At 42.4% G+C, this 10,366-nt stretch overlaps 1 protein-coding gene across 1 annotated transcript in view; it reads right to left on the bottom strand.

Moving 5' to 3' along the window:
- LOC104074078 (probable cation-transporting ATPase 13A4) overlaps positions 1-9,443 on the bottom strand; it is a gene marked incomplete at its 3' end in the record, with an annotated part of 17,876 nt that extends 8,433 nt beyond the window's left edge. The window contains exons 1-2 of the mRNA XM_009574064.1: positions 9,309-9,443; positions 1,332-1,505 (exon numbers count right to left, since the gene is read on the bottom strand). Of these exons, the coding sequence (XP_009572359.1) occupies positions 1,332-1,505; positions 9,309-9,371 (237 nt within the window). The remainder of the gene's footprint in view (positions 1-1,331; positions 1,506-9,308) is intronic.
- Between the last annotated feature and the right edge of the window lie 923 nt (positions 9,444-10,366).

The raw sequence follows: 10,366 nt of genomic DNA, 5'->3' as shown, positions 1-10,366 counted from the left end.
GTAGGGAAAAAACCAAAACTGTCATTTCAATACAAAGAACCACGAAGGAAATCTGAAATTGTCAAATGCCCAGAGCATACTTTGAGAGAGCTTCCTGATAACAAGAACATACAATATGATTCAATTCTTGTTTAATTACATAAAGGATCATTTAAAAACTCATTTATTTGAAAAATGCTTGGCATGGCAAATCCATTTGAAATTACACACAAGAATAGGTAATTAAAAATGCAAACTGAACTGAAGATTAAAAAGGGAGAGTAAACCTAATATGCTTCTTAAAAAAAAAAACAACATACCCCAGCCTATTAGTATGCAGTTTGTTTCAATATAAAATATTCAATGGGCAGATCTGTGATTTTCAAAACCCAAGATTTTAACTGCATGCTGCTCTGCTCATTTAAGAAGGCAGCTCAAATACAGTGGTAGCAAGTGATCCATTTTGCAATTGCACATTTTGCAAATGCCATTGTTCAGGAATCTTTGAAGCAGAACAAATCAAACTTCTGGAAGTAAACCAACCCTGCCAGCTCCTGGAGTATTCAGGCTCAGATGAGATTCAGAGTCAAGTCTCAGTTTGCTTCTTTTAGTGTTGCAGTAGCTTGCATGAAATGAAATCAGAGTTTGTGTATGTTGCACTGCTTCAGTACAGCCCTCAACAGATAAAAATCTGTATTAGGAAACTACTAGCAAAACATAACAGCCCTGAAAGCATTAACTGCAGGATTGCGGGCTTATTGGACATGGGGAAGAGCTGATGGAAAATGGAAACATACAGCCAAGAAAACAAGCAGTCTAAGCTTGCCCTCTTCCTCATACTGATCCCTCACCATGCACTGTTGGACACTCCTGGGGACAGAGCTAGACAAATCTTTGGTTGGGCCCACTGGCTAAATTTTGGCAGAGAGGGGCAGCTTCACCAGGAGAGCCAAGTGAGGGAAAAAGGATCTGCTGGACACTGCCAGTCAAACAGATGCTTTAGAATCTGGAGCACAGATCTGCAATGTAGAAAGCACAGGGATGGTGGAAGGGAGGAAGAAGGATTGAGATCAAATAACGCAGTCTTGAAACCACAGATTTTACAGTTTTTTTCACCGCAATTTCTTTCAGCTTGTTGTCTGATCAGCTGTTACCCTCCATTCCAATCATCATCTTACACATAATTTGTGGAATACTTGAGAGTTCTTTAGATCAGTGATGGTAAACATAAGATATTATTGCAGGAAATCAGCAACGTAAGACATTTCAGTGAACTGGATTACTTCCAATTAACTCATCTTCCAATTAACTACATACTAGGGACTAATTTAAAGATTAAAGTAGGCACCTACTGTTGTTCTAAGCAGAACAATGTCCGCTTCTTCCAAGCTGCAGCGGATGCAGTTTGCCCACACATCCCACTCGGGCTTCCAGTAAAACAGCAGCAGCAGAGCCCCACAGGACAAGATGTATCCAGCAATGCACAAGGCCTTTCGGCAGCCTTGAGTTTTGTAGCCAAAAATCTCCTGTACAGCAAAGACAAGGAAAAATCATTACTATTTCTTTTAAAGAAACACCTGGAGTACTACACTTCCCCATCATCTACTGCTTTCCCATAGGCACTGTTTGGTATTGTACTGTGAAAAACCAAGTCATAGAACTTGTATTTGGCTTCTTTATGTGTCCTAAACATGACTAGAAAAAAATTTTGCATGTTCCACAGAAGTTTCCACCCTTCACAAAATCTGGATTGCTAAGACTGACCAAACCTCTAAAATAGTTTTATGTAGTTGCGAAACTCAGCATGAGACACTGTTATGTGTGTGCATGAGTTGGGACGATATCAAAATATAGAGGCCCTAACCTTTAGGCCCCAAGCCAGGAACACAGATTTGCCTGGTCAGGTTTTTTAAGTCCCTGGGTGAGACAGCTGAAGAACTTGAGCAGGTCTGCACGAGGGGGTGGAGAGTGGTGCAGACCCACTGCAGCAGCTGAACAGTGCCTGCTTCAGAATCAGAAGCAGTACTGCTGTCCTGCCATAGCAGTGAGTCTGCATTAATGCACCTGCACTTTAGAGACTCAGCTAGTGTCTCTGCATGGTGCCGAATGACACTGTGTGGCTGCACCAGCTGGAGCTGCTTTGCACAACTCGGCACAGACATAGCCTTTGTAGGGCTGTTACCATCTTCCATGACAGCTCCAATCTGGGGAGTTTGGACCTTGCCAATGTGCCATTGTCCTAACATCCAAAAATAGTAATAGTAACTGTTAGTAAGAACAACTAATGAACACTTGCAGAATGCTTTACATGTTCAGAGGGCCAAAGGAAGCTACTCACTGTAGCTGTATGAGTAGGTATTATTATTAAATTTTTAAAGCTGGGGAAATTGTTACAGTGAGACAAGGTGACTTGCCCAAAACTTCAAAGGGATGACTGTCAGCATTACAGTTTAAGAGTTGCCAGGTCTTGGTACTATGGCCGAATTCCCTCTCAGTAGTGCTAGCAGGGACTTAGTAAAGGTGAAATGAAATGTATACAGTGAATTCACAGAGGAGACCCAGATCTGATTTAGGATGAGAGATTGCATGGCTGCAATTACATTGGGTGACCAGGAGAATTTGCTAACATAAGGGTTAAGATTCCTCAATCTCCTTCTTCCTAGTGTATCTGCAGCAATTGTGCAATCTGCTTCTGAAGATCAGATATCTGCAGCCACAGATATTGCAAGATCCATTCATAAGGTGAGAAGAAAAGGCAATGTAATTGGAAGGATGAGTAATGCATAATTCCTGGTTCTGTGCTGGTGTCTTTGCTTGTTATGCGAAATGCAGGCCCTGCCCAGTGGTTCCACACGCTGCCTTGGCCTACCTGCTCTACGTCATTCTCCAAAAGACAGACTTTATCCTCCTAGGTAGTCTCCACGGGGTTTCTAAAGGGAAGAAATAGGCAACTGTGGGGAAAAAGTACGGTGAACTACACAGGGAAGTGGCCTGCATTGCACAGGACGTGGTTATACCACCTTGAGATGCACATGCTCAGCATTTTCAAAGGCTTCTATAACCTCTGAGCAGCCCAAGAGAATAAGGCAACTCTGCAGCAGATAGAAGGAAGCTCATGGAGGACAGCAGATAGGCAAGGTTGCTAGAAGGTAGCTGGTGTGGCAGTCATGTGCTATTAATATTCACATGTTCCTAAAACAGGTAAAGGGCTCTCCATTCATCTCTGTCTAGTTGTATCCTTAACGAAAAGGTTACAGAATTAGTGTCAGCACCAGCATACAGAATAGTACATAGAAGGATGTGAACTTACTGTTCACAGCAATGGCTTACTAGCAAGATCCAGGTGCTTGGATCCAGACTTGACAGCTTGTCAGCAAGGCAAAGGAACTCCCAAGGAGACAGAGATGCCTGAGGGAAGAACTGTTAAAAGAACGTGCCTTCGGACTTCCTCCAGTAAATGGCTGGACCTGGAATAACTGGAATAATATTTTCGAATTGGATGGCATGAATATCAGGGTGGGGTAGAATGAGATTGCTGCCATGTGCATCTTGCTTCTGCCAGTGAATCACTTCTGCAATTTCCAGCTTTTGTGCCTTACACCCAAAGTCTGAGAAGTCAATAAGGCTGTAGTTAATGTCATTAAGAAGGAAGAAGGTGGGCATTCGGCATATGACTGGCAGTCATTTGGGATCATCTTCTGTTGGCGGTGTTCTTCTCTGCTGAAATGCTGAACGATTCCCCAAGCCTGATATGACAACATAACCACAGAGCTAGGCAGACTCTGTCTTTCTCTGCCTAGGAAACCATGCACCTATATATCAAAATAGGTATCTGAGTCCCCCTACACCTCCATATGTTTCCAGGCCTTTGTTTTCCAGAATAGTTTCCCCTCAAAAAATGGTTTGATCCGTTAGATCCCAAGACACTTCCCAAAACCAAGCATGCATCAGTATTCCTCGTCTTGAAAACTAGGAAACAGGAAGACAAGGAAAACAGCTCAGCTGGGAAAAAAAGGCCATGCTCTTAAGACGCCTGCTGGCTCTTATTGCTTCTCACAAGGGACTTTCCTGAGATAGACAGATAGGTAGATAGATAGGTAGATAGATAGATACCGTCAGCTGTTCTGACCCAGTGCGCATTCTGCCCTATGAACACAGGTGTTGGTTCAGGTTCGTTGGTTTGTGTCTTGATGAACGTGACATTTCTGAATATAGGTGTTCAGGAGCTCTATAAGGAGTAAGCTGGGAAAGAATAAACATCAGATGTTAACTGCTATTTTGTATCTGGTTGTCCGTGCAGGAATCCAAAGCCAAAGCAAAGCATTTCCCATGGTTTGGAAATGTCTGGAGCACATCACCTGAGCCACATGACTCAAAAGTAAAGCTAGGCAGGGAAATAGACTGAGCTCCAAACCTAACTTGTGCCAAAGTTCCCTGGGCCAGAACCTTTCAATACTTAACTTCAGAATAAAATGTTCTGTTAGGTTGAGATGTTTTTCCTGACCCTGTGCCTTCAGCTGGAAGGACTATAGCAATGAATGCTGCATTCATAAAAAAACATCTAATACGTAAATAACTCCTTGTTGAAACAGAAACAGTGTTAGTACAAACACTTCTCACTTGTCAAATAAGCCAACAGTGGAATTCTTTAGAAGAATTCTCAAAGCCATTATCTTCTCAAAAAAAAGGTGAATATTAGACCCACAATAGAGGTATCCACAACGTGCATGAAGGAGGGGGGAACAGGCACACACATGATGCAGGTTTCTCAGCAGGTTTATCTAGCCACGTGAATGCCTTACAGTAATTAGGGTTTGGAAATTCTTCAAGCTTATTCAGGATTCACTGGGCCTATACTACAAGGATCTCCAAGCAAATGCATGTCCACTATGGCAAACAATACTTCCAGGGCTGGCAGAAATCCTGGTATTGATGTCACCAGTAAGAACATGTCTGTCAGGTTGGATTTATGTTGTTAAAGAAAAAAGAGTAACTTTTGCTGGGTTGTATTTCATTGCACAAAGAGGCTGTGCTGATGCAGACAGGCTACTTTTGAAGATGGGTCTGATGAATACAGATTTGCACCTTGACAACTTTTCTACTGTGTGAGCAGGTTTTTAGGGCTCAGTGTGTGCATTTGGCGTATATAACATTACACAGCCAAATACCCTGGGTTCTGGAAGGCACCATACTAAGAGATGGTGGAAAACAAAGCTAAGATTACCTATCTGTAATACCCCAAAGGGCTTCTCATTATCTCACAGGAGGTAGCACTGTCTACAAAAGAGGCTGGTACACAGGGCTCATCTCACCTCTGTAGAATAATTTTTAATAAATTATGTGTATTGTAAAACTTTGTTTCCTCATCTGTTAACATCTCCTTTCTCTTGAGACTCCTAACAGTCAGAAGAGTGACTAAAATAAAATGGTTTAACTTATAAGTGAAGGGTCTAGGGAGGGGCCATGGATTATTGGACAGGAAAAGCTGCCAGACCTGCTCAGCTGGAAGAAAATGTGCTTATTCCAAGACAGGTTCTTAGCTGCTTTTACAATCATACAAAGCCAGCACTCAAGGGCTTATCACTCTAGTGTCCAGCAAGTCTTTGTTACTTACATTTAAAAGAAAAATTGCCTGTAACTGCCAGGTCATCTGCACAGCAGAATTTAAATGCAAAAGTCAAACAAGTTCAGGCACCCTTTTCTTTGGTGAAAACAAGGCCTGTAGCTACCAGCAAGGAGCCTAAACAGTGGCTGTGAACTATCATATTTCTGGCAACCCAGTCACCAGGTACCCTATTACAAACAACCTGTTGCTATAACAACAGATAATAGGATTAGACTTGAAAGACTGGTTAAGATTCACAAGGAATTTAATAACTGAATCTCATTCTTACCAACTGGAATCTGTTTCATCAGAGGTTTGTTTCTCTTCCCTCTGAAGCCAGTAGCAACATTCGCTATTGTTCCGTTAGGAACAAGGTTGTGCCTTTCAGATTCTATCTTAATTTTAAGAGTTAAATTTTTCAAACTCAAAGTATATAAAATTCCTTGATCAGATTCTCTTCAGAATTTTGGCATCCCAAAGGAGGCAGATAGCTGCCAATATGCAGCGGCAAACCGGGGTTCACCAGCTGACTGACTGCAGTTGTCCCATTCCTTCGACATAAGCAACTGGGGAACACATAATTAAGACAAGCTTCTGGCAAATCCTTCCCAAAGCAGCAGCCTGTCAAAGTCTAACACATTCTCTTGCACTGCAGGACTTAACGCTTTGCACTTCAGAGTTTGTGCAAAGGGAATGATTAGTCCCTAGCTGTACAGAGAGGAGCATCAAATTGGCAAAGGGCATAAAGCTGTGTTTTTCCTCCCTTTTCCTATTCCACCAACAATTACTTCTTCTCAAAAACACCTTCAAGCAGATCTTTCTGAAGGAAAAAAAAAACCACCTAAAATAAATCCCTTCCTATTACCATACTTATTAGCCCTCTCTGAGGCAAGCTGCTGTGTTCAGAGTGCTCTCACACACTACTGAGATCTTTCCAGTACTACAAATAGTTATGAAGAGAGCGCGATATTATCTCATGCTCAAATACATATTGCTAAGTTTTAGCTGGGTACCAGGAGAGTGAACTTTCATTCAAGCAAATGTGCTCCAGCCATGTAAAGTAATCCCAAAGATATGCACAAAGATACATAAGGTAGATTTCCTAAGTCAGAGTGATTATTCTTAAATACAGCACTATCTAGCATCTCAGCTGTACCAAGAAACGGAAACACTTAAGAAAACTTAGAAGTATTTCTTCTCATTAGAGCTCCCCAACTTTCCTCAGCAAAATGGACAGCTAGTTCAACACAGGAAAGTATTGCATGTCCAGAGTGCATGCAAGAGTTCTTGGATGCTACTACTTGCACGCTTTCAAAATTACTTGAACTATTTCACTCTGGAAGAACTGGCACCTGCACAATGTCAGCTGTTACATTCTTATACCAAGTGATACGATCTTGTTTCAGGACTCAAGAACTGCTTGTTAATAATTTGGTTCAGGTGGATTAAACTGACTGATAAAAATAATGTTTAAAAATATTTTTCATGACTTAGAATTTAAAAAAAATGTTGCAGGGTCACTGAGACCGTTATGTGCCAGTGCCACTTGCTGTGGCTGCCAATAATTTAAAATACACTATTTTAACAAAGAATGTCTGCACATAATTCTCCTTTACCCCATGTACTCTCCTTCTCTCCTCTGCTTAAACACAGCCTTCTTTGTCTCTTTCTTCACAACTTCTCTCACCTACATATTACTTTCTTTCTCTCTTTCACACAAATACACACACTAGCTGTTCTCTCTTTCTATACATACGTTTTTTTCCTCACCCTCTTACCTCAGACACCCTCACAGACATCTTCCTCTCTCTCAGAGTCGTAACTTTTTTCTCTCTCTCTTACACATATGTAACAAAGACGCATACATACCTGCCAAATATAGCACAATTTGGCTATGGTTTTAATTACACCTACTACTCAACTGCTTTATCAATCTTTTTTCTGTGATTTTCCTTTGGGAACCCCAGGTGAATGAGCACTGTCATGCTCACTGCAGGCATAGAGAGCATGGCAACTGCCAGACACCCTGGATTCACAGTGCAGATTGACTCAACACTCTGCACACACACCAGCTGTTCATGGAAAACCTCAGATTCACAGTGCAGATATCCGAGCACTGGATTCATGGCACATGTGCTTAGTATGATACTGGTGAGAAACAAGAACATTACTGGGATAGCAAGCACCACTTGGATGTCCCAGTAGTGCACAGCTGGAGTTGGACACGCAGGGTACAATAGCGTGGCTCTACGCAGCACCAAACAGTCCACTTAAACCTAATTAGCTCAGGCTCAGTTCTGGCATTGCTAGTGACAGTGCCACTAGTGCGAAGAGAATGACAAGGTGTTTATGGTCCTAGAAGGACAGGGGCAGGGTGGAGCACAGACAAAACCAGCAGCCGTTTGGAGCTGGGGAGCAGTGGCACATCAGCACCAGGGCTAGAGCCAGGAGCGGGGTGCTGCGAGCAGGTTTAGTAACTCAGCAGCAGAGCCAGTTGGGTTCTGCATTGCACTGAGCTAATTAGTCCCCACCCTCAGAGCTAGTGCCTTGCACTTCCTGCAGTGCTCAGTTCATGCTGCTGGATGACTCCGTACTGCATTCTCCAGCACATCTCAGACTACCCAGGTTTGCATTACGCAGAATATGACATCTCCCCTTCCCTGGATGGCAGAGAGCTGACTGAAAATCCAGGTTTGTATCTAGGGACAACAAATGTCCACATTTTTCCATGACTAAAATATAATTCTCAGTGAGCAGATTTTGAAGATTTCTCCAGGATTTCTGAAAGCGAACAGTCATGTCAGCTTGTAAGTGACTGTGTTTCACTAGCTTTGCTGGGGCTGTTGTACACCCAGAAATCCTACACGCGCTCATAGCACAGCTACAGTGGCTCTGCAGCACGGGAATTTTGAGAAGCACTGCATTTACCAGACATGCATGAGAATTGTTGCTGTACAGCTGCATCATGGGTCTGACAGCTCCAGTAGAATCTGTTAGACGGACAGAATGCATATGTGATGAACAGCTGATCTGTAACATGCAGTTACAGATCAGCTGCCAAAGCAGACAAGAAGCACTGAATTTGCTACAGTCGTTCACTGGGCTTACTATTTAAGAGAAGCGCCATGCAGTAGATCAGATATTTCATGTAAACATAGGACTTATTTCCACATGTTACGGAATGCATGTAAACATACTCCTCCCTGGGAAACTCTGGAAACAAATATGGTAGTTCTGTATTTAGAAATCCAGCTTAATACAGGTGCTTAGGCTGGAATAGTGTTGTCAATTCAACAGACTGCATTTGCTAATAATTCATGCGAATGTAAGACATGTGTTTCTATGTTCCAGAGAAAACCAAGGTTCCTAGTCCTCATCTAACTGGATCTCACCCTAGAGATTCAGCTGTCAAATGGTTAGGAACACCGCTCCGGCCCATCCCTCAAGCTCATATAAGACCACCTCCACCTAGATTTATAATGCCACATCAATAATCTGTCGAGCCATCCCCTCTTGGAGGGGATAACCAATTAAATCCAGTGGACACATACAACTCTCTTTTCTTTCTGCTAAAAAAAAATTATATCCCTTTCTAACTGTATGTTTCTGCTATGGGAACACCTCCACCATCCAAAACTAAATTACACACTGTAGCATTTTATTGCACAACATGTGCCATCTGCTGCTTCAAGTTGAGAAAGACCTAGACAGAGATACAACTCACCATCTCATTCTCTTCTCCCTGGTTAAGCTGTGCGTAATGGTTCTTGGCAGGATTTTCCCCCATGAAATGACCCTCTGGAGACTTTCTAGAGCACCCTCAGGACAGGTCTTCAGCGTTGTGTGCTTCAATTTCCACATTGAGGAAGTGCTCTAAGCACACACCTTCCTTATAACTCCGCTGATGTTTGAAGAATGGAGCTCCTCCCTCTCTGTGGGGTTAGCAGGTAACATTCATCCCTCCTCCCTTCATTCTGTTGTTGGAGTTTTGCCACTGCGAGGGTACATGCAAAATGCACTTAAAGACACTGCAAGAAAGAAAAAGTTGGTCTTACAAGTGTTTGCCACAATATGACTCCAGGTCATAACTCTGATCAGTGCAAGCAAATACTGTTGGCATGCAACTTTCGGGGGAGGGCAAGAGGGGAATACTTTTCTTTGAGAGATTATGGAATCACTGGAGACCAGGAGTGTGTCCAAATGAGAAGGAAAATAGGCTATTGTTACACTCTTAGCAACCAGCCTGAACTAAGTGTGCAGCTGTGATCCCCACATATGCGTTGGAAAAAAGTTCAAGCTCTGGCATTGCAAACTGGGGCCCCAGTTTTTGCAGGTGGATTTATGCACTGACTGTGTGTCAGGATCCAGCCATGTAGGATCTGTAACCAGTATTTTTATTCATTATTAAGAGTATCATCACAGAATGTCTTCTGACCTCACCATATAGCTTTGGGAAACATCACTGAGATTATTTACTCACTCCTGGGGGAAACTGGAGTTCCCCACCAATGTCAGTGAGCTGGATACAAACATCTCTCCAAATCAGGGCCAAAAGGAAGCTGGCAGAAAAACAGCACTGAGGATTTTATCACCTCCTTTTTTTGCTACTCTCGGGCTGCATTTGTTTATTAGTCTTGTGATTCATTCTCACTCTCATTACTATTTCCTTGTCCTTTGCTACTTTTTAAGAAGTTACACACCAAATATTTTAGGAATGAGGTCAGGAAAGGCAAACTTGTTCTTTCAGCAAATATGTTAAGGGAACTAAAATATTATTTCTAG

Source organism: Fulmarus glacialis, unplaced genomic scaffold (assembly GCF_000690835.1).
Source record: "Fulmarus glacialis isolate BGI_N327 unplaced genomic scaffold, ASM69083v1 scaffold43193, whole genome shotgun sequence".
NCBI lineage: Eukaryota > Metazoa > Chordata > Aves > Procellariiformes > Procellariidae > Fulmarus > Fulmarus glacialis.
The sequence above is the reverse complement of the archived record's forward strand: the minus strand, read 5'-3'. Positions and strand labels throughout refer to the sequence as shown.